The following is a 24,523-nucleotide window of genomic DNA, read 5'->3' as shown; positions in this document are numbered from 1 at the left end:
CCCCCCTCCCCTCCTGCCAGACCCCGCCAGCTCCCCACCCAGCACACCCCCTCCCCTCCTGCCAGACCCCGCCAGCTCCCCACCCAGCACACCTCCTGCCAGACCCCGCCAGCCCCCCGGTCGGCACACCCTCCTCCCCCTCCTGCCAGACCCCCGGTCGGCACACCCTCCTCCCCCTCCTGCCAGACCCCGCCAGACCCCCGGTCGGCACACCCTCCTCCCCCTCCTGCCAGACCCCGCCAGCCCCCCGGTCGGCACACCCTCCTCCCCCTCCTGCCAGACCCCGCCAGCCCCCCGGTCGGCACACCCTCCTCCCCCTCCTGCCAGACCCCGCCAGCCCCCCGGTCGGCACACCCTCCTCCCCCTCCTGCCAGACCCCGCCAGCCCCCCGGTCGGCACACCCTCCTCCCCCTCCTGCCAGACCCCGCCAGCCCCCCGGTCGGCACCCCCCCCCTCCCCTCCTGCCAGACCCCGCCAGCCCCCCGGCCGGCACACCCTCCTCCCCTCCTGCCAGACCCCCAACCAGCACACCCCCTCCCCTCCTGCCAGCCCGCCGGCCGGCACACTCCTTCCCCTTCTCTCCCTCCAGTCCCGGCCAGCACGCCCCCTCCCTCCCTTCAGCCCTGGCTGGCACACCTGCTCCCTCCAGCCCCGCTGGGTTCCTGGGCAGCCTGTACCCCTTTTGCTATTGTTGCACAGTCTGACAGCGCCTCCTCTTTGCTCTCGGACTGGGGGTTGTGCCCCTTTTTGGTAACTGCGCTCTTTTGTAGTCGTGGTTGGCTGTTCCCCCCTTTGGTCATGGAGTAAGTGGTGTCTTTTTGGGGTATCTGTGCTCCTTCTTTGATGGCTGCAGACTTTTCAGTTGGTTGCACCCCTATTTTGTCTATTGGGGTGACTGCTCCTCTTTCTGGTGGCAGTCCCCCTTCATTGTTTGGCTGCACCATTTGTCGTTGGATTCTTTTCCCCGGATTGTCCTCCATCCGTGTGACTGCACCTATAAAGGGTCCCCCCCCCCCCATTCTTTTATTTTCGGGCAGAATCTCCCGGCGGTGGGCTGCGCCTTTGTTTTTGGTGGCAGCGTCTGATATTCTGTAAACTCCATAAAAACAAATCAATTCCTGTTGCTGAAGACTTGATCCATTTTTCCGCCCGTCCCGCAGTGATCAGTTATTGGGTGATCCAGTTAGTTTCCCCCCCCACAACTGCTGGATGTGGCGATCCTGGCCACTGTGCTGGAGAGGGGGACCGCGACCATTGGGGCCTGTGGACCCTGTCACCACTGCAGGGGGTGTGTGACTGTCGGTCTCCCGTGGGCCTGTCACTTCTAAAAACTTTTCGGCAACTTTGGGTAGAGAATCAGAGGACGACCCCTGGTGTCTTGTCATGTCCAGCGTGGCCACAATCTTCACTACCCTGCAGTGCTCAATGGTGGCGCCATGGATCTGCAATGGGGGGCTCGTGCCCGTCAGTTACCCGAGGACCCAGCCTCTGGCACGGTGATGGATGCCACTTGGAGCGATCCCGATTAGGATTTTTTGTCTCAATGTTTCCATCTGCATCTTGTGTGTGCACATCTGTGATGTCACAATGTATCAGTCGCTGTATTTGTAAACAAACATGTCGCAGTGTTTCCTGTCTGCATTCACATCTGTTCCCATTGTGCGCGATCCAGCGGATCCCACCGTTACCTACTGGATAAATTTGGTGTCTGAGGGTGAAAGAGACAGTCGAGCACCGATATCATAGTGGGGGTCTTCCCGCTCGAAAGTCTCAATGGAGTTGGCACATGCATTCGCTTCAATGAGACCGGCTGTAATGCTGCTTCTCCCCTGTAGTGGCCGCCACATGGCTCATAATAAACTCATTAATTGGATCCCCCCAGAGGGGAAAGGGTGGGGGTCCACATTGTAAACTTCTGTGTGCAGTCTATAATCCACAGTGTAGACGTATTCAGTGATGTCATATTTATCTGGGAATCGCCTCTATATTGTCATTGTCCCCCCCCTCCCCCTCCATCTCCAGACTGTGGTGACACTACAACTTCCAGCATGCCCTTTTACAGCAACTTAGAAACCTATAAAATGAAGACAACTGCAGGCCGTACAAGATATATGGGAGACCGCGGAGTGTCGGTGAAAATTGACGGCCCCCAATATTATTCTGAAAAGTGTTAGGACGCAATAGCGGTTGTACAATCTGGAGAACCACAACTCCCAGCATGCAGATGTCATATTATAACAGCGGTAGAGCTATAGGCTGGGGTAAATAAATAAGCCCCCTTGGGTCACTTTTCTCCACTCTGTGCCGTGTAATCTCAGCATCGGGTCCTGGTTTGGATCCAGTTTTGCAGCTCGTTGCCTTCTCTTCTGCCCTCCTGACTTTGCTGAAGTAACTTTGGTCATCTTGGGCTGACGCTCTGATGTATGGGGTCCGGGCAGCAGCCTGCACTGGGGCTGACGCTCTCACTTGTGGGGTCCGGGCAGCAGCCTGCACTGGGGCTGACGCTCCCACTTGTGGGGTCCGGGCAGCAGCCTGCACTGGGGCTGACGCTCCCACTTGTGGGGTCCGGGCAGCAGCCTGCACTGGGGCTGACGCTCCCACTTGTGGGGTCCGGGCAGCAGCCTGCACTGGGGCTGACGCTCCCACTTGTGGGGTCCGGGCAGCAGCCTGCACTGGGGCTGACGCTCCCACTTGTGGGGTCCGGGCAGCAGCCTGCACTGGGGCTGACGCTCCCACTTGTGGGGTCCGGGCAGCAGCCTGCACTGGGGCTGACGCTCCCACTTGTGGGGTCCGGGCAGCAGCCTGCACTGGGGCTGACGCTCCCACTTGTGGGGTCCGGGCAGCAGCCTGCACTGGGGCTGACGCTCCCACTTGTGGGGTCCGGGCAGCAGCCTGCACTGGGGCTGACGCTCCCACTTGTGGGGTCCGGGCAGCAGCCTGCACTGGGGCTGACGCTCCCACTTGTGGGGTCCGGGCAGCAGCCTGCACTGGGGCTGACGCTCCCACTTGTGGGGTCCGGGCAGCAGCCTGCACTGGGGCTGACGCTCCCACTTGTGGGGTCTGGGCAGCAGCCTGCACTGGGGCTGACGCTCCCACTTGTGGGGTCCGGGCAGCAGCCTGCACTGGGGCTGACGCTCCCACTTGTGGGGTCCGGGCAGCAGCCTGCACTGGGGCTGACGCTCCCACTTGTGGGGTCCGGGCAGCAGCCTGCACTGGGGCTGACGCTCCCACTTGTGGGGTCCGGGCAGCAGCCTGCACTGGGGCTGACGCTCCCACTTGTGGGGTCCGGGCAGCAGCCTGCACTGGGGCTGACGCTCCCACTTGTGGGGTCCGGGCAGCAGCCTGCACTGGGGCTGACGCTCCCACTTGTGGGGTCCGGGCAGCAGCCTGCACTGGGGCTGACGCTCCCACTTGTGGGGTCCGGGCAGCAGCCTGCACTGGGGCTGACGCTCCCACTTGTGGGGTCCGGGCAACAGCCTGCACTGGGGCTGACGCTCCCACTTGTGGGGTCCGGGCAGCAGCCTGCACTGGGGCTGACGCTCCCACTTGTGGGGTCCGGGCAGCAGCCTGCACTGGGGCTGACGCTCCCACTTGTGGGGTCCGGGCAGCAGCCTGCACTTGGACTGACGCTCTGATTTGCGTGGTCTGGGCAGCAGGTTGCACTTGGGCTGACGTTCTGACTTGCAGGGTCCGGGCAGCAGCCTGCACTTGGGCTGACGCTCTCACTTGCGGGGTCCGGGCAGCAGCCTGCACTTGGACTAACGCTCTGATTTGTGCAGGGTCCGGGCAGCAGCCTGCACTTGGACTGACGCTCTGATTTGTGCAGGGTCCGGGCAGCAGCCTGCACTTGGGCTGACGCTCTCACTTGCGGGGTCCGGGCAGCAGCCTGCACTTGGGCTGACGCTCTGATTTGTGCAGGGTCCGGGCTGCAGCCTGCACTTGGACTGACGCTCTGATATGTGCAGGGTCCGGGCAGCAGCCTGCACTGGGGCTGACTCTCTGATTTTTGGGGTCCGGGCAGCAGCCTGCACTTGGACTGACGCTCTGATTTGCGTGGTCTGGGCAGCAGGTTGCACTTGGGCTGACGTTCTGACTTGCAGGGTCCGGGCAGCAGCCTGCACTTGGGCTGACGCTCTCACTTGCGGGGTCCGGGCAGCAGCCTGCACTTGGACTAACGCTCTGATATGTGCAGGGTCCGGGCAGCAGCCTGCACTTGGGCTGACGCTCTGATTTTTGGGGTCCGGGCAGCAGCCTGCACTGGGGCTGACGCTCTGATTTTTGGGGTCCGGGCAGCAGCCTGCACTTGGGCTGACGTTCTGATTTTTGGCACTTGGGCTGATGCTCCCACTTGTGGGGTCCGGGCTGCAGCCTGCACTTGGACTGACGCTCTGATATGTGCAGGGTCCGGGCAGCAGCCTGCTCTGGGGCTGACGCTCTGATTTTTGGGGTCCGGGCAGCAGCCTGCACTGGGGCTGACTCTCTGATTTTTGGGGTCCGGGCAGCAGCCTGCACTTGGGCTGATGCTCCCACTTGTGGGGTCCGGGCAGCAGCCTGCACTGGGGCTGACGCGCCCACTTGTGGGGTCCGGGCTGCAGCCTGCACTTGGGCTGACGCTCTGATTTTTGGGGTTCGGGCAGCAGCCTGCACTGGGGCTGACGCTCTCACTTGTGGGGTCCGGGCAGCAGCCTGCACTTGGGCTGTTGCTCTCACTTGTGGGGTTCGGGCAGCAGCCTGCACTGGAGCTGACGCTCTGATTTCTGGGGTCCGGGCAGCAGCCTGCACTCTGCACCACACACTTTGCATTCGGATGGATTCCGTTTCTCCCCGTTGGATTTGTGTTGTTGTGAAATGTTGCCGACCTCTCTCCTTATCTGCCAGCAGACCGCTCCTTGCCGCACCCGCCACCCCGCCTGTCAGACATAGCTGCCTGCTGCCGCCACACACAGCGGCCGCCCGGGGAGCCTGCCACGCATAGAGGGCGCTATACCGCTCGCCCATACACGCCAGCATGTCCACTGCTGTCTTTAGCGTTCTCCTCTGATCCAATATTGGGGGTCTTCCCTCTGACTGTATCTAATCCCCCGACTCTTGTATCTCTCAGCGCATACCCTCTAATTATCAGATATGCCAGCCCTGTAGATAATTCCTTTATTCCGGCACTTAAAGAGCCAGGCAAGTGTTAGTTTATCGGACTGCTGTGGAAAAGTGTCAGAAATATCAAATAACACAAGTTGTGTTTCCTCACATCACAGTTGCAATTTGCAGCATTATTGGGTTAACTCCAGCGGCCTTAAAGGGACAGTCCCTATCGGGTGTTACCCAGCCCGCAGCTGACTCTTGGCACTCCGTAGGTTAATACTTTGCAAGTTCTTCCTTTTTTTTTTTCCTGAGCTCTCAAAATATTTTTTTCAGCTGTCACATGCCTGTCCTGCTCTTGCACTTCCTAACACTTGCCTGTCTTATCAGGGGGTGTGGCTGTCAGCAGGGGCGGAGCCAGCCGGGGGCTCATGTGCCCTGACCATAGACCTGCACTGATGAAACAGGATCTGTGTTTCGCCACTTTACCCCCTGACTACCCCCCCCCCCCCCCCCAATCCGTGGGCTTGTCTACCGGCACGTCCGCACTCACCGCACGTTGTTTGTCCAGTTTTGTGTAAATAAAGTTGCGAAATCTTTGTAGTTTTGGACTCTGCAACTGTGTTTTTTTTTTTTTGTTTTTTTTTTCCCCCTCAAGATTTTCTGGATTTTTATCAAGCTGCCTTAGTCCTGCTCACAGCTGGGGGTTTGGTCAGTTGTATCCAGTCTAGATACAATGCTGTATACGGCAGTTTGGCATGCTGGGACTTGTTGTTCTCCTCCTCTGCGTTGCTTATTGTATAAGGAAAAGTTGTAAAACTTTTTTTTTTTATTAACGCGCAGAAACAAGTATTATCGGTAATTGTGCCAAACTTATCAAAGTGCGAATATTGGCGTAAAGTTTCATAATCGTCTGTTGGAAGGAGATTGTCTACTTTATGCCATTTCCTACTAGAAACAGTGCAAAACTTTTTTCCCCTCTGTGCAAAACTTTTTTTTTTTTATTCCAAACCTATAAATTCCCTCTTTTTTTTTTTTTTTTTTGGGGTTTGGCAGCTGAGTGTTTGTTACAAATGTATCCTGTCCAGACAATCCTCCACACTCCCTACTCTCTCCTCTCTGCTGATGGTTTGCTACAATGTATCTGTGCTTGAAAGAATGTATCGCTCTGCCGTCCACATTCTGGAAAGGATACAATACTGACAAACCCTCTGCTGTGAGCAAACCTTGGCTTGTTATAAGTGTTTTCCCAAACTTTTTTGCTTTCTTGCAATTTTGCAACCTTTGGACACTTGACTTTGCAGCATTAACCGTTAAATTGCTGCCCCTTAATAAGCAAAGCTGCAGTCTAAAGCATGGAGGAAGGACAGAGCAGCAGTCTGGTGACAGGAGGGGCAGCTCAGACCCCAACAGTTCATATCTATAGCTCCCCCCGGTGGTTACTTTCCTGAATTACACCCTGATGCGATCCAACCTCCTCACCTGTGTCCGTCTCTTTTTATGTCTTGCAGCTATTATGGCTAGCATTCTTTCCAAACGTCTCGGCAAGCGGTCTCTCCTTGGGGCCAGGGTCTGCGCCCCGAGTCTAAGTGCAGACGGAATGACCATTGAGGGGCCCGGAGAGCTCGCCGGAGGGGCCCATCTTGGAGCTTACGACGGAGGATGTTTTGAGGAAAGCTCTTATCCGTCTGGAAATCTGCCACCAAGTCGCTTCAAACTATATCCAGGCCAGAAGGTAAGACGAGATCAACCTAGAAATGGCGCCTGCGGAGGGGTTGGCCAATCATAGCGGCACTTTACCGGAAACAGCGCCACCACTGATCACAGGCTATTTGTGGTATTACGGCTGCACCGCATCTTTTTCAGTTGAGTGATATCTGCAGTACCAGATGCAACCATGGGCAGAGGGGTGGAGCTCTTCCTGGAACAAGTCAGCCATGGTTTTTTTTGCAATTATGAACAACCCCTTTAAGACTTCAAAAGTATCTCCCCCCCTCCTGTTTTCCAGGACTTCATTATAAAAAAAAAAAAAAATTAAAGTAAATTTTTCGCACTTTTCTAACATACAAGATCTCTACTTGCTGTCAGTAAGTGGAAAAAAAAAATCCTAATTTCCGTCCAGAGGCTAAAGCCCAGATATGTGGCCTTATTGGGTTCCATTCACTGACAGCAATCAGCTCGTTAATGGAGCATAAACTGTACAGAATAAGTTGTACAAGTAGATGTACCCCCTCTAAAAACAGCGCCACCTCTTCAGTCATAGGTTATGTCTGGTATTGCAGCCCCTTTTCCTTTTGCAGTGTGGGAATGATCTGCAGTACCGCATACAACCTGAAGAAGGGGTGGCGCTGTTTTTGCAAAAATTAGCAACTGTTGTGTAAGGGAGAGTTCCCTGGGTGGCACGTGGACGGATCATGTGACATTTTTTTTTGTTTTTTTTTTCCTCCTGACTTCAGATATGGATCTGCTGCCTGTGTGTCACAAGCTGCTGAGCGATAACATTACTGTCAATAGATCCTGGTGGAGGAGGTCGTTTTGTATCCACAGCTCCTATGCAGACCGATGCGTCTCCTTAGGCCATAGTCCTTTCTTCCATCCATGTACCTGCAGTAGGGCAGCGATGGCCGAGATTCTGCCTGCGGGAGCACTGTACAGTATGGAGACCGTGCATCGCTCTGCAGAGGAGCTGTAAACCAAAAACGAGAAAACCTTTTTTTTAATCCAGATCTATTGCCAAACTTAATTTACTCCATGGAGTGAGCTAAAAAGCTTCGTTACACAGCCGGCATCTGCATCGAACAGCAGCAACTGGAGCTGCGCTCTGCTCGCTGCTGTTCACACCTTCAATGCTGCAGCCTGGTGTCTGGTTGCACCAGGGCAGGTGGCATTTAAAGGACTCGAAAACTTGTCCATAGCTTAAAGCAGTTTTCTGGGTCTGAGCACTCGCCTTGGTAAGGCTGCTTCAATCGCTGACGCTGCTACCAATCAGCTGGAGATGGCACAGCGCCATGCATTGTAAAGTTGCCGTGAGTGGTACTGCGGGCTCCCCCCGAGGAAACTGCAGAAAACGGACCATGTGGGAGCAAGACGGGACTGTCCTACAACTTGTCTTCTGCCAGGTGTAAAAAGTTATGAAATTATGCTTATTTCCTGAGTAATGTCTATACACAGTGACTGCACCAGCAGAATAGTGAGTGCAGCTCTGGGGTATAATACAGGATGTAACTCAGGATCAGTAATGTAATGTATGTACACAGTGACTGCACCAGCAGAATAGTGAGTGCAGCTCTGGGGTATAATACAGGATGTAACTCAGGATCAGTAATGTAATGTATGTACACAGTGACTGCATCAGCAGAATAGTGAGTGCAGCTCTGGGGTATAATACAGGATGTAACTCAGGATCAGTAATGTAATGTATGTACACAGTGACTGCATCAGCAGAATAGTGAGTGAGGCTCTGGAGTATAATACAGGATGTAACTCAGGATCAGTAATGTAATGTATGTACACAGTGACTGCATCAGCAGAATAGTGAGTGAGGCTCTGGAGTATAATACAGGATGTAACTCAGGATCAGTAATGTAATGTATGTACACAGTGACTGCATCAGCAGAATAGTGAGTGAGGCTCCGGAGTATAATACAGGATGTAACTCGGGATCAGTAATGTAATGTATGTACACAGCAACTGCACCAGCAGAATAGTGAGTGCAGCTCTGGGGTATAATACAGGATGTAACTCAGGATCAGTAATGTATGTACACAGTGACTGCACCAGCAGAATAGTGAGTGCAGCTCTGGAGTATAATACAGGATGTAACTCAGGATCAGTAATGTATGTACACAGTGACTGCATCAGCAGAATAGTGAGTGCAGCTCTGGAGTATAATACAGGATGTAACTCAGGATCAGTAATGTAATGTATGTACACAGTGACTGCATCAGCAGAATAGCGAATGCAGCTCTGGGGTATAATACAGGATGTAACTCAGGATCAGTAATGTATGTATACAGTGACTGAACCAGCAGAATAGTGAGTGCAGCTCTGGAGTATAATACAGGATGTAACTCAGGATCAGTAATGTATGTATACAGTGACTGAACCAGCAGAATAGTGAGTGCAGCTCTGGGGTATAATACAGAATGAATAATAACAGTGTGATGTTGCACAGTATATAGTATACACCATGTGGTGCTGACGTCCCGTGTATTTTACAGGTGTACATCACCCACAACGGTCAGGAATGTGCCGGTTTGGTAGAACAACACAACCACGTGGACGATGAGGTGAAGATTTTTGCTTTTGATCTCTGGCTGCATTTGTGCCGAAAGACAGAAGATGTGCGTCTCGCGGAGACTCCGAAAACCATGAGTGTCCCCATGGAGCAGGTCGTGTCCTGCAGCCCCTCGCCTTCGTCCAGCGCTGCTCAGAGGATGGTGTCTCGCAGCATTGACGTTCCTAAGAGGTGAGTGGCGACGCTGGTTGCTCGCTGACTTTTGCTGCTGCTTATACTTTTACTCTTCACAGTTTTCAGCATTTTGTCAGTAGTAATTTGGGAAAGTTATCTCCTATATATAAAATTGAATGTGTGTGTGTGTATCATCAACCAATCACGAAGCATCTTTCATTTCACCAGAGCTGTTTAAAAGAACCTGAGCTGTGATTGGTTGATATGAGCCGAAGTTTTCTCACTGCATAACAACACCTCAGCAGACACTGACATGGTGGGAGAAATCTAGCATCCCCGGGAACATAAGCTCCAGCCATCGTCTGCCCTGCAGAAAGGAGCAGAGCACAAGACAGAAATGAATCCCCCTCCCGTGCCCATATCCCCATCACACATCCCCCGTCCCATAGGCACATCTTCCCTCTTAAAGGGATCATTGGTATGGAAGTTAGGGAAAATCCCTCAGCGCTCTGATTCTCACCCCAGGCTTCTATTAAAGGGATTATTGAAATCCGAAAAAGGGAAGCTCAACACAACAACATCAATAATAAAAAGTTTTTTTCTTTTATCAAATGCAATCTAAAATAGATGCAAATTCATAGAAAACATGGCAGAGTGTGCTCCATGCAATCAAGAAGGAATCCATAAATAGTATATGCACACAGCAAAGTATAAGTAATTTACACACTGTTTTTCAGAATATATATGCATATATAAAGAGAAAGTACAAGTGGATGGAATAATCATAAACTGAATTAAATGTGCGTAAATTCACATCCATGAACCAAAATAAAGTGCATCATGCTGAATGGCCTATAATTCATGGTCCATGGAAAAGTGCATAGTGCTATCAAATTCCAAAATACAAAATATTCCTTTATCCCACATGTCATAGATATCAGGCTAAAATGCTGACAGGGGATAAAGTACCTATGGTATAAATACCAACTAGCCGCAGGTTTTGATACTAAATAAGTTCCAAAAAGTTTTTTGTATCCAAGGTGTAACACATGTCACGTTGAACCACTAATAAGCCACACATAAGAGGATACTATGCATGTGATAGGAACACCAAGTGTTAAACCAGCCATGGGCTTAGACTCAAAGTATATACCTGTCAACTTGATGGGATTGAGGAAAGGAACCCCGACGCGCGTTTCACTAGACCGCTTCTTCCATAGGGGGCACTATGGATAATATTAAAAAACATTTTTTATTATTGATCTTGTTGTGTTGAGCTTCCCTTTTTCGGATTTCTATTGTGCTTTTTGGAAGTTGACAGGTATATTAGTCTTTTTCTTTTGGGTTTCTAAAGGTATTATTGGTATGGAAGTCAGGGCAAATCCACTCGGTGCACTGGTTCTGACCCCAGGCAGATGGGATGATGTGAAATATTAGGGGTAGTAGTCTGGTGACTTTGACGGGATGATGTGGGTTATTAGTGGTAGTAGTCCGGTGGCTCTGGCTGACGGGATGATGTGGGATATTAGGGGTAGTAGTCCGGTGGTTCTGGCTGACGGGATGATGTGGGATATTAGGGGTAGTGGTCCGGTGGCTCTGGCTGACGGGATGATGTGTGATATTAGGGGTAGTAGTCCGGTGGCTCTGGCTGACGGGATGATGTGGGATATTAGGGGTAGTAGTCCGGTGGCTCTGGCTGATGGGATGATGTGGGATATTAGGGGTAGTAGTCCGGTGGCTCTGGCTGATGGGATGATGTGGGATATTAGGGGTAGTAGTCCGGTGGCTCTGGCTGACGGGATGATGTGGGATATTAGGGGTAGTAGTCCGGTGGCTCTGGCTGATGGGATGATGTGGGATATTAGGGGTAGTAGTCCGGTGGCTCTGGCTGATGGGATGATGTGGGATATTAGGGGTAGTAGTCCGGTGGCTCTGGCTGATGGGATGATGTGGGATATTAGGGGTAGTAGTCCGGTGGCTCTGGCTGACGGGATGATGTGGGATATTAGGGGTAGTAGTCCGGTGGCTCTGGCTGATGGGATGATGTGGGATATTAGGGGTAGTAGTCCGGTGGCTCTGGCTGATGGGATGATGTGGGATATTAGGGGTAGTAGTCCGGTGGTTCTGGCTGACGGGATGATGTGGGATATTAGGGGTAGTAGTCCGGTGGCTCTGGCTGACGGGATGATGTGGGATATTAGGGGTAGTAGTCCGGTGGCTCTGGCTGACGGGATGATGTGGGATATTAGTGGTAGTAGTCCGGTGGCTCTGGCTGATGGGATGATGTGGGATATTAGGGGTAGTAGTCCGGTGGCTCTGGCTGATGGGATGATGTGGGATATTAGGGGTAGTAGTCCGGTGGCTCTGGCTGACGGGATGATGTGGGATATTAGGGGTAGTAGTCCGGTGGCTCTGGCTGACGGGATGATGTGGGATATTAGGGGCAGTAGTCCGGTGGCTCTGGCTGACGGGATGATGTGGGATATTAGGGGTAGTAGTCCGGTGGCTCTGGCTGACGGGATGATGTGGGATATTAGGGGTAGTAGTCCGGTGGCTCTGGCTGACGGGATGATGTGGGATATTAGGGGTAGTAGTCCGGTGGCTCTGGCTGACGGGATGATGTGGGATATTAGGGGTAGTAGTCCGGTGGCTCTGGCTGACGGGATGATGTGGGATATTAGGGGTAGTAGTCCGGTGGCTCTGGCTGACGGGATGATGTGGGATATTAGGGGCAGTAGTCCGGTGGCTCTGGCTGATGGGATGATGTGGGATATTATAGTGAATGTGGCTATGCGGAGTGGGCGGGGCTCTACACTCAGAGATAGATAGAGATATATATATATTCATTATAATTTGTTATATAACCGTAGTTAGTTACTATGTCCGGGCAGCACTGGACTCTTCAGCTAGTAATTAATATTCTTAAAGAGGTTGTCTGGGCTTTTCACATAATCTCAGTACATATCTGGGCTGCAGAATTATGACAATAAGTAATTTACTTTGTCACTAGTTTGCACGGTTTTCTAGATATTCTGAACAGATCGTCCAAGGGGGGGGGGGGTGTTATGGCATTGAAATGAGAACTAGTCGTAACCTCCTACTCTGCTCCAAACATGCCCTCTATAGCAACAACCCCACCCTCCATAGCTACAGGACCTCCCCGTCCACATGAAGACGCCCTCATCACACAGTAACAAATCCTCTCCCTCCAGCAGCCTCAGTGCAGAGAGCAGAGAGCTGCTCCTCCCCCAGAAACATGCTGAACAGTGATCTATGGAAAGTGAAACTAGTGAGGAGGAGGAAAAATCATCCTGTTTTCTGGGACAGGCTGCTCCCATCAGTATTTGTGTCTTTAGAGACACAGTGCTCACACATACACTGCACCAAATCTGCTGCTGTGTGAAGACATCAGTGACACAGAGCTGTCTCATTCACACAGCAGAGGCTTTGTCACACAACAGATTACATCAGTGACTGCCATCCCCTGTGCAGATGAGAAGCTGCAGACCCCCATCACTGGCCATCACACAGTCTGTTCTCACTGCTGCCAGCAGCCTGGGACAGTGAGGGAAGGAATCACTGATAATGAGTTATGTGTTGTAATCATGGAGTGGCCCAGAATGCAGGACGATTTTCCCTCCTCACTAGTTTCACTTTCCATAGATCACTGTTCAGTGTGTGTCTGAGGGAGGAGCAGCTGGGTGGTCTGCTCTCTGCACTGAGGCTGCTGGAGGGGAAGAATTCGTTACTGTGTGATGAGGGCTGCTTCATGTGGACGGGGAGGGCCTGTAGCTATGGAGGGCGGGGTTGTTGCTATAGAGGGCATGTTTGGAGTAGAGTAGGAGGATACGACTAGTTCTCATTTCAATGCCATAACACCCCCCCCCTTGGACGTTCTGTTCAGAATATCTAGAAAACCGTGCAAACTAGTGACAGAAAGTAAATTACTTATGGTCATAATTCTGCAGCTCAGATATGTACTGAGATTATGTGAAAAGCCCGGACAACCCTTTTAATCAGAAGAACACAAACTGCTTCCCACAACTGAGGGTTTGTTACAGTGTGTCAGTCTAGACCGTCCTCTTGTATCCAGACTGATAGTGTACCTGACACATTGTCGTCAGCCCGGGGGGGATATTGGGCCCCTACAAGTCTTGAGCCAGTATTTCGTTCACTGACAGCCAGCAGAGGTGTTGATAAATTGCTCTTTTTCTCTTCCAGGCGCTCGGACGCGGTGGACATGGATGAAATGATGGCAGCGATGGTCCTCACCAGTCTGTCCTGCAGCCCCATCGTCCAGAGCCCACCCTGCAGCGACATCATCCCAGGTGAGAGATTTGGGTCTTCTCAAGATCTCTGCTTGCTGTGAGTGATTTCCATCCATTATGTGCACTGACACATTGTAACAAATAAGCCTGGCAGGAGGGAGATAAGAGACTGGATGCCACTGTAGCAAACCTTCAGCTGTGAGAAGTGAAACAGTTTCCGTTTACTGACAGCAAGCAGACCTCGTTTGTGCTAATCTTCGTATTCCTTTTTCCTTTTTTTTTTCATCCTTTATTTTTTGCTCTCAGCTCCTCAAGTCACCTGCGACTTATGGAAGGAAAGCGGCGACGTGTCGGACAGCGGCAGCAGCACCACCAGCGGGCACTGGAGCGTGGAGTGTGGCGCCTCCACCCCGTCCCCTCCGCACACTGAGACCAGCCCCAAGTACACGAGCGAGGTGTTCAGTGCTTCCCATGTGGATGAAGGGTTTGAGACGGACCCTGACCCCTTTCTCCTGGACGAGCCGGCCCCCAGGAAGCGGAAGGTAACGCCCCCGAGGAGCCGTCCACGGCTCTTGGGTTTTTTTCCTGCCTCTCGTCTTCTCCATTGACTTCTCTCTCTTCTTCCAGAACTCGGTGAAGGTGATGTACAAGTGTCTGTGGCCGAACTGTGGAAAACTGCTGCGCTCCATCGTGGGCATAAAGCGCCACGTGAAGACCCAACATCTGGGGTAAGTAGAAATCTCCTCCCCGGGATTACCCGCCATGTACGGCACAGCTTCGATAATATGGAAACTCCGAACTATCAGATGTAATTACTGCTGCAGTTACAGATCATCTGGGGTCTCAGTTCAGTCTTCTATAAAATATTGTAAATTGGTTCCAGCCTTTATTATGCTTCAGAGCTGCAGTCACGGCGCAGCATGCTTCAGAGCTGAAATTCTTCAGCATTTCCTGCTTGTTCTATGATTTTCAAGCCATGTTTACAACAGGCACATATAGGAAAAACACACTACCCCACCTTGTATTTTAGGAGATTAGTCCTGGTGTTATTGGGGTGATGGCACTCCCACTGATCTCCAATCCCAGTATTAACTAGCAGAATAGTGAATGCAGCTCTGCGATGTAATACAGGATGTAACTCATTCAGTACAGGATCAGTAACGTAGTGTATGTACACAGTGACTGCACCAGCAGAATAGTGAGTGCAGCTCTGGAGTATAATACAGGATGTGACTCAGGATCAGTAATGTAACGTATGCACACAGTGACTGCACCAGCAGAATAGTGAGTGCAGCTCTGGAGTATAATACAGGATGTAACTCAGGATCAGTAATGTATGTACACAGTGACTGCACCAGCAGAATAGTGAGTGCAGCTCTGGAGTATAATACAGGATGTGACTCAGGATCAGTAATGTAACGTATGCACACAGTGACTGCACCAGCAGAATAGTGAGTGCAGCACTGGAGTATAATACAGGCTGTAACTCTTGGATCTTCCTTTGTCTGAGCTCTTGCTTCACTTTTTAGTGATGGAATGGATTCTGATCAGCGCAAGAGAGAGGAGGATTTCTACTACACAGAAGTCCAGATGAAGGATGAATCTGAGCCGGAGAGCACCCCCCGGAGCCCTAGCACTGTTACTGCGCCTCTTCTCATCCAGCCTGTGACTCCCCAGCTGGTGACCCCGACTCTCGAGGTGCCCAGTGTGGAGTCTCCGTTGCCTAGTGCCCTCAGTCAGTCGGCTCCCGGCTCCTTCTGGCACATCCAGGCCGATCACGCTTACCAGGTAACTGAATGCAGAACTTCTCTAGCTGCGTGCTGCCAATAATCACTTCTGGCGGTTTTTTGTCGGTCACAGGACATGTAAGCGGCTCTTTGTTTTGTGACAGTCAAAAATGACACTGTGTGAGAATGCTATGGAGGCGCTGCTTATCCCCATGGGCTCTGTAGGACTCACCCCTGTGATCAGTAATATTGGTGGATGCCATTCTCCACAAAACCGAAATCTATTGTTATTTGTGTTTAATAGCAGAAGTATGAATGCAGCTCTGAAGGAGAAGATTTCCGTTTAAAGCTATATATGCATTTTTCTTCTCGCAGGCGTTGCCTTCCATCCAGATCCCAGTTTCCCCTCATATCTTCACCAGTATAAGCTGGGCAGCCGCGGCTCCCTCCACGCTCCCAACCCTCTCTCCAGTAAGTTCGATGGGCGCTCTCCTCTTGTCATCTTAGTTTTTAGGTCTCTTCTTGCTGTCGCGTGTTTGTGTTTTTTTTTTTTTTTTTTTTTTGCCGTTCTAAACTCCATTCTGAGATCAAACAGCCCCGACTGCCGCATGTTACATTGTAACAGAGGATTGACTAGACTATGCAACTGTAACAAACCCTCAGCTGTGAGACATCTGAAGCCATGGGAGCTGTTGTAACCGGTCATGTGTCGTAATGTGATTTTAACGCGTTTCATCTTCCTCCTTCCAGATCAGGAGCCGGTCGCTCAGTTTCAGTGAACAGCAGCCACAGACTCCATCCATAAAGTCCCATCTGATTGTTGCCTCGCCACCCCGGGCGTCTAATGGTAGCAGGTGGGTTTCTCCACACTCCGTGAAATCTCTCTAATCAAAAGTTTTTAATAATGTCTGTTCTTAACAATTTTGGGGGCAATTTTTTTTTTTTTTGCCCATGAGTAGTGATAAGGTAAAATGATTCACTTTTGCAGCAGGCTGTAAATTGAGGTGCTCGTGCAGCGTCATTTCCTGTGTGACCGCTAGAGGTCAGCAATAATTTAAAAAAAAAACCAAACAAACAAAATTTCAGATTTCTGACACCAGATTTTACACTAGAAACTACGGAAGGTCTGAAATTTGCTTGATGAATTTTGATTCTGGTGTATTTACTCTGTAAAGCCTTGACACAGTGACTATAATTCTCATTGAAACTTTTATGTCATTCTCTGTCTAGTCCACCTACCCTGATTAACGGATCCTCAGTGTCCCGCCTCTCTTCTGCCGCTGCGTCTCCACTTAACTAGCCTGATTATGAGCTCAGTGACCTCCTATTTGTCGCTGTTGCTAAATTTCCACCATCTAACCTAATACCACATTAGCGTCCCTCCTCCCTGCTTCTGCATCACAGCCAACCTAGCCTGATTGATGACGCCTCAGTGTCCCTCCTCCCTGCTGCTGAATCACTACCACCCTAGCCTGATTGATGACACCTCAGTGTCCTTCCTGCTGCTGAATTTCTGTCAACCAAGCCTGATTGATGACACCTCAGTGTCCCTCCTCCCTTTTCTTGCTGAATCACTGCCATCCTAGCTGGATTGACACCTCATTGTCCTTCCTCCCTGCTGCTGAATTACTGCCAACCTTGCCTGATTGATGACGCCAGTGTTCCTCCTTCCTGCTGCTGAAGGAATCGCTGCCAACCAAGCCTGATTGATGCCTCAGTGTCCCTCCTCTCTGCTGCTGAATCACTGCCAACCTAGCCTGATTGATGACTCCTCAGTGTCCTTCCTCCCTGCTGCTGAATTACTGCCAACCTAGCCTTATTAATGACACCTCAGTGTCCCTTCTCCCTGCTGCTGAATCACTACCACCCTAGCCTGATTGATGACACCTCAGTGTCCTTCCTCCCTGCTGCTGAATTACTGCCAACCTAGCCTTATTAATGACACCTCAGTGTACCTCCTCCCTGCTGCTGAATCACTACCACCCTAGCCTGATTGATGACACCTCAGTGTCCTTCCTCCCTGCTGCTGAATTCCTGTCAACCAAGCCTGATTGATGACACCTCAGTGTCACTCCTCACTTTTCTTGCTGAATCACTGCCATCCTAGCTGGATTGACACCTCATTGTCCTTCCTCCCTGCTGCTGAATTACTGCCAACCTTGCCTGATTGATGACGCCTCAGTGTTCCTCCTTCCTGCTGCTGAAGGAATCGCTGCCAACCAAGCCTGATTGATGCCTCAGTGTCCCTCTTCCCTGCTGCTGAATCACTGACAACCAAGCCTGATTGATGCCTCAGTGTCCCTCCTCCCTGCTGCTGCTGAGATCCGACTGCTCAGTACAAGCTGCAGCTGTAACTCAGGCTGGGTTCGCTAATGGAGACTGAATTCACTTGGGACACTTAAACTTTCTCTCTGTAGCTGGTCTTGTGATTTTCATATCCCTTTTTTTCCCACAGTGAGTACACCAGTCTCATTAGGTCTACACAATCTTTATAGTAATCTGTGCATTTTGATGACCGATCTGCTTTAAATCTAAAGGACTTTTCTGGCACAAAATGACAAATGCTTTTCCTTTCCATTTCTCACCAGTCATCTTATATTCCCGGTGCTCAAGTTTCTGATTCCTTTGGAATTTTCCTTATTTCTTCATAAATTTGACCTAAAACTACATCAGATTTTTATTCAAGTTGTAAAAGTAGATAAAGAAGCAAATGAAACAAATGAGTCACAAATGAACTTTGTAATTTTTTTGAATGAGGGAGATGCTCCAATATCACATGTCTGTGAGTGGCAGAAGTATGTGAACCCTTTGCTCTCGGTATCTGGTGTCACCTCTTGTGCAGCAATCCCTGCAGAGAAATGTTCCCGGTAATTGCTGATTATTCCTGCACATTGGATGGAGGAATTTTAGCCCATTTCTCCCTACCCAACCCCTTCTCTTCTGTTATGTTGGTGGTTTTCCTCCATCAGCTCCTTCCATAACACTTCCATAGGCTCATGAAAGCTAACATTAATGTGAGAGAGGCCTTTAGTTGCTTAGAGGTTTCCTTGGGTTCCTTTGTAATCTCGCAGACTATTATACGCCTTCCTATTGGGAATGATATTTGTGGGTCGTCCACTCCTGGGGAGGGTTATAATGGTCTTGAATTTCACACTTTGTCTGAACGTGGATTAATGGAGTCCAATCCTTTTTAGAGATGTTTTTTTTTTTCACCTTTCCAGCCTGATTACAATCAACGTATCTTCTTCTGATATCCTGAGACGTCGCCTTTGTTCGTGCCATGATACACTTGACCTTTACAGATTTCTGCTCTTTAACCCCTTAACGTCAAATGACGGACACAGTCTGTCATGGCCGGGTGTAGGTTCCCGCACCATGACGGCCGCCTGTGTCCGTCATGCATTTAATCTACCACCGCCTGATCGCGTATGAGATGTTGAAATTTGAGCACCGCCCGTCCGGTCAGTGCAGGAGCTCTGCGCTGCCGGTGGCTGAGCTTATACACTAGCAGCCAGGAGCGGCATCCGCGCCGCCCCTAGCTGTTAACCCCCTAATTGCTACGATCGAGCGCGATCGCAGCATTCGGGAGAGAGGCAGAGGGACGGGAGTTCCCTCTGCCTTCTGATCGGCGTCGCGGGGCCCGATCTCTGCTATGATGACCCGGGGTTGTCACGACAAACCCCAGGTCATCCAGCTACGGAAAGCTTCTGAGACCATGCTCCCGTACGGCATGGTCTCAGAAGCTTTCACCATAGGTATAATGCACTGCAATACCTGCAACCAAAGTAATAAAAAAAAAAAAAAAGTGAAAGTCCCATTAAAGGGACTAGGCAAAAAAGGAAAAAAAAATAATAAAAGTAATTAAAAAAATCCACTAAAATACCCATTTTTATCTAAAAAAGTGAAATATAAACAAAAAAAGTACACGTTTGGTATCGCCGCGTCCTTAAAAATCCCATCTATAAAAGTGTCAGACTCCTTCAGTGAACGCCGTAAAAATATAAAAAAAAATACAAAAAAGTAGCAAGCTACTTTTTCCAAGCGGTATCCTCATATCGCTTGGAAAAAGTGGAATAAAACGTAATAAAAAAAAAAAAATGGTAATAAAAATAGTATCACTGAAAGCACCATCTTGTCCCGCCCAAAAAAAAAAAAGACCTCACATGACTCTGACGGCCGAAATATGGAAAAATTATAGCTCTCAATATACGATGCAAAAACTTCTTACAATAAAAAGCGTCTTTTAGCGTGCGACAGCCGCCAAACATAAAAATCCACTATAAATAGTAAATCAAACCCCCCGTTATCACCCCCTTAGTTAGGGAAAAATAATAAAATAAAAAAATGTATTTATTTCCATTTTCCCATTAGGGTTGGTGTTGGGGTTAGGGCTGAGATTAGGGTTAGGGGTGTGTTGGGGTTAGGGTTGGAGTTAGAATTGGGGGTTTCCATTGTTTGGGCACATCAGGTGCTCTCCAAATGCAACATGGCGTCTGATCTCAATTCCAGCCAATTCTGCGTTGAAAAAGTCAAACGGTGCTCCTTCCCTTCCAAGCTCTGCCATGCGCCCAAACAGTGGTTTGATATGGGGTATCAGCGTACTCAGGACAAATTTCACAACTTTTGGGGTCCAATTTTTCCTGTTACCCTTGGGAAAATAAAAATTTGGGGGCCAAATCATCATTTTTGTGGAAAAAAAATTATTTTTTTTTTATTTTCACGGCTCTACGCTAACGTCTGTGAAGCCCTTGGGGGTTCAAAGTGCTCACCACACATCTAGATAAGTTCCTTGGGGGTCTAGTTTACAAAATGGAGTAACTTATGGGGGATTTCCACTGTTTAGGCACATCAGGGGCTCTCCAAACGCGACATGGCGTCCGATCTGAATTCCAGCCAATTTTACGTTCGAAACCTCAAACGGGGCTCCTTCTCTTCCGAGCCCTGCCGTGCGCCTAAAGAGTGGTCTTCCTCTACACATGGGGTATCGGGAGAAATTGCTCAACAAATATTGTGGTTCATTTTCTCCTGAAACCCTTGACAAAATAAAAAAAAAAAATTGTGTCCGAAGTGGAAAAAAAAAAGTTAAATGTTCATTTTTTTCCTTCCACATTGCTTCAATTCCTGAGAAATCGCTGGTAACCCTTAAAACTTCCTTAAATTGTGCTGATGTAAAGCAGACATGTGGGAAATGTTATTTATTAACTATTTTTTTGTGACCTATCTCTCTGAGTTAATGGCCTAAAAATTTAAAATTTTGAAAATTGCAAAATTTAAAAAATTTTCGCCATATTTCAGTTGTGTTTTTTTTTTTTTTTTTTCCCATAAATAGACGCAAGTTATATCGAATAAATTTTACCACTAACATGAAGTACAATACGTCACGAAAAAACAGTCTCGGAATCAGTGGGATCTGTTGAAGCGTTCCAGAATTAACACACAAATTTGACAGTGGTCAGATTTCCAAAATTTAAGGCCTAGTCATTAACCTACAAAGTGGCTTGGTCCTTAAGGGGTTAAATAAAACCGGTCACCTGATTGTCAACACCAGACACTAGTTTCGTAGTTTCGCCTTCAAATTATGGTTCTGAATTCTAGAAAATTTTGAAGGGTTCACAAACTTTAAAACTTCCACGTAAGTGTCGGGCTGTGGTTCTATATAATTCGTTATTAATTTTTTTTTTTTTAAAGGAAAGTTCGTGGTGAAGCCAAGAAATGCCGTAAGGTCTATGGCATTGAACACCGGGACCAGTGGTGCACCGCCTGCCGGTGGAAAAAAGCCTGCCAGAGGTTCCTCGACTGAGCCCCTAACCATTTTTCTGCCAGAAACGTGTACGTCTCCCAAGAGGCGGACGTATTGAGCTTCAAGGCTCCTAGAGTTTGATTTTTGAAGCATTTCTGAAAAAAGTGGCGACTAAAGACTGTAAAAATTGTAAATGACGAAACTTGTACATCCTTGTATGTCGGCCAGATTTTTTTTTAATCTGTAGGAATTTTTTTTTTATTATTATTTGCTAGATGGACGTGTAGGGACCAAAGTGTTCACTTTTTTTTTTTTTTTTTTTTTTTTTTTTTATCCCTCATTGCTACAAATTTTAAAGTTTTACAAACTTTTGAGATACCCGTCCTTGTTGTATATAGCATCCGCTTCAACTCCTAGATGTGTACATGTCCGACACCACGTCTACACTTGTTCTTATATTATTGTTACATGATTTTGTTTTTTTAATGCAGAAAGTTGTTGTATATACAGTAAAAGATGCATTTTTGACTCCTGCAGCGTCCAGGGTCCACCAGCAGCTGAATTCTGAAATTCCAATTTTTGTCCATATTAGGCCATTTCGTACGTTTATTCAGAGATATTGTATAGCGCCCTGTTGGGCAGATTGAGCAGCGAGTCATGGAAATTGCTGTCAATTAGGAGATTATTCCACTAAAAGGACCATTTTTCAGTCCTAGATCTCAAGTGTGGTGCTCTGTCTTCTGTAGGCCAAGTGCTTACGTTGATCAGTAATATATTGAGCAGCTATACTCTGTCTATTGGTACCTTTTTGTGCACAGGATAAAAAAAAAATACTATTTTGTGGTTTTTAGTTAGTTTTCCAGAGCAGCTCTTCGTGTCCAGTCTGAGGAACCTCTACAAGGAGACATCCAAGAGCAGCCTTGTGTGTCTAGTCTGAGGAACCTCAACAAGGAGACATTCAAGAGCAGCATTGTGTTTCCAGTCTGAGGAACCTCAACAAGGAGACATCCAAGAGCAGCCTTGTGTGTCCAGTCTGAGGAACCTCAACAAGGAGACATCCAAGAGCAGCCTTGTGTGTCCAGTCTGAGGAACCTCAACAAGGAGACATCCAAGAGCAGCCTTGTGTGTCCAGTCTGAGCAACCTCAACAAGGAGACATCCAAGAGCAGCCTTGTGTGTCCAGTCTGAGGAACCTCAACAAGGAGACATCCAAGAGCAGCCTTGTGTGTCCAGTCTGAGCAACCTCAACAAGGAGACATCCAAGAGCAGCCTTGTGTGTCCAGTCTGAGGAACCCCAACAAGGAGACCTCAAAGTCCAAGATTTTTACCATAAGGTGGATCCTTGCTCTTAAATGCTAAATTATGGAGGCCATGGTGCCCTGTCTTTGGCACTAGAACAGAAAAGATGACACAATGCCCAACATGCTTCCAACTAAATATTGAAGAGCTTTCTCGATCTCCTCAAAATATGCATGTGTCACCACCAATTCTTGCATCAGAAATGGGGAGTGATAATTATTTAATCTAAGGTCTTTAACAATAGACAATCTGCAAATTATTTTTGTGGTCACCGATTATACCCATACAAAAAGTTCATCTAGTTGGTGTGGTCTTCCACCAATTAAACCATTGTAATCAACTTGTGAATTGCATCCCGTTCTCATGACTAGAGATGATGACTTAAAAATTTGTGGTCAGATGTCTCCATTATTGGAAGTTGTCTGTTGTGAAAGGTCAACATAGTCTCTACTCATGACCAAATGGGTTTTCCCTTCTGTGGAGTTGGTCCCTTCTAAAAGGATTGGTTAAACATGGCTTTGTTCCATCAACCTGTTCATGAATCGAATGACTGTTTCTGGAAAACTGATTCAACCTACAAAATAGACCATTTGGTGCTTTTTTTTTTTAATGTAAAGGTGCTAATTAAGACCAGTATTAAGCAGAGGAATCCTAACTTAATTCAAATTTTGTTCCAAAGCAATATAATATTCATGGTCTCTAGGGTTATGAAGGGCAAGGCAGTCGGGTGGTCTCTTCAGATTATCAAGACAAGTGTTCCTCAACTCTAGTCCTTCAAAGACCTCTGACAGGCTAGGTGGTGCTCTCCATAGGACCTTCTGTTTGGAGATACTTGGGGACTAGTGCTAAGGGCCACACATCTACTCACAAACTGCATAAAAGGCCAATCGCTTGCTCTTCTGACCCTTCTCTCCTCTGAATATTGGAATGACCATCTCCACCAGAATTTTGTGGTCTTCTGGTTTGGTTCTCCTCTGTTTTGTGCTGATTTAAAGGCAAAAGTCTTGGCTCAAACCATTCTTACAAGGTGCTGTTCAAAAAAAAAAAAAAAACCGAACTAGTTGCACATCAGTATTCTGAAGATTTATCATTATACCCTAAAGCACTTACGTTGTGATAGTGGACGGCTCGGGAGTCATGGAATACAGTTTTCATCATGTTGACACGGTTGGTTGAGGTCAACCAACTGGCCCATAAGAAGTCATTGTCATGTCCAGTGTGAACAAGATGAAAGTATGTGACACCCCCCCACTTTTCCCAACAGGGAGTGGTCCTTACAGCTTTGATGCACCTTTCAAAGAATTTTTAGATTTTTATTTTTTTTTTTTTTTACTCCATTGTGTATTTAGTTTTTCTATTAATGTGAATGTATCGCTAAGTAAGCATTTTGCATTTCATAGCTGAGCTGCGGAAAAAAAGTTGGAAGGATCAGAATTTTTGCTTTTTTACATGGATTATGTGTATGCATTATACAAGGAGAGAGAAAATATAACCCCATAATCCAATATATAAAGTGCTGCTGATTGCATGATGCGGTGTCTGGCCCATACTGGAAAAAGAACTCTGGAAAAAAAAAAAGGGGGACTTCATATATATACATGTAGCAATTTAAAAAGTTTATTTTTTTATAGCTTGCTGCTCTGGAGCTAGTGTAATAAAGCTATACACTTATCCTACTTTAATGCTTGTTTAGAATATTTTTTTTTTTTTTTTACGAAACCACTCAGACCCCAGGGGTATATTATCCCTAAAATATTTTTCCCGTTAGAACATCTATACCCAAAGATGCTTTAAAAAATAGATTGGGCCATTTACTTCTATATAAAACTTTTTTTTTTTTTTTTTTTTTTACATTTTTAAAAAACTTTCATTGTTTTTAAAACCCACAAATAGGCCTGTCACACTCCATTTTGGGGTTTAAATGTCAAGAACTGCAGGTGGATGGAGGACTTTTAATCGCCCTGCGGTTTACGCTACCATTTTGCATTGTGCACAAATTTTTA

General features: G+C 48.3%; 1 protein-coding gene across 2 annotated transcripts in view; it reads left to right on the top strand.

Annotated features, from left to right (window-relative positions):
* The window catches only part of ZNF395 (zinc finger protein 395), a 101,697-nt gene extending 77,413 nt beyond the window's left edge, over positions 1–24,284 (top strand). For both annotated transcript variants that reach the window (XM_073561905.1, XM_073561906.1), the window contains exons 2-10: positions 6,588–6,811; positions 9,297–9,544; positions 13,709–13,815; positions 14,062–14,297; positions 14,383–14,483; positions 15,285–15,543; positions 15,858–15,953; positions 16,233–16,336; positions 21,171–24,284. In XM_073561905.1, the coding sequence (XP_073418006.1) occupies positions 6,593–6,811; positions 9,297–9,544; positions 13,709–13,815; positions 14,062–14,297; positions 14,383–14,483; positions 15,285–15,543; positions 15,858–15,953; positions 16,233–16,336; positions 21,171–21,282 (1,482 nt within the window). In that variant the 5' untranslated portion in view covers positions 6,588–6,592 and the 3' untranslated portion in view covers positions 21,283–24,284. The remainder of the gene's footprint in view (positions 1–6,587; positions 6,812–9,296; positions 9,545–13,708; positions 13,816–14,061; positions 14,298–14,382; positions 14,484–15,284; positions 15,544–15,857; positions 15,954–16,232; positions 16,337–21,170) is intronic.
* The last annotated feature ends 239 nt before the right edge of the window (positions 24,285–24,523 follow it).

This window comes from Dendrobates tinctorius, unplaced genomic scaffold (genome assembly GCF_039654945.1).
Source record: "Dendrobates tinctorius isolate UK_male_01 unplaced genomic scaffold, ASM3965494v1 ptg000332l, whole genome shotgun sequence".
Lineage (NCBI taxonomy): Eukaryota > Metazoa > Chordata > Amphibia > Anura > Dendrobatidae > Dendrobates > Dendrobates tinctorius.
The sequence above is the reverse complement of the archived record's forward strand: the minus strand, read 5'-3'. Positions and strand labels throughout refer to the sequence as shown.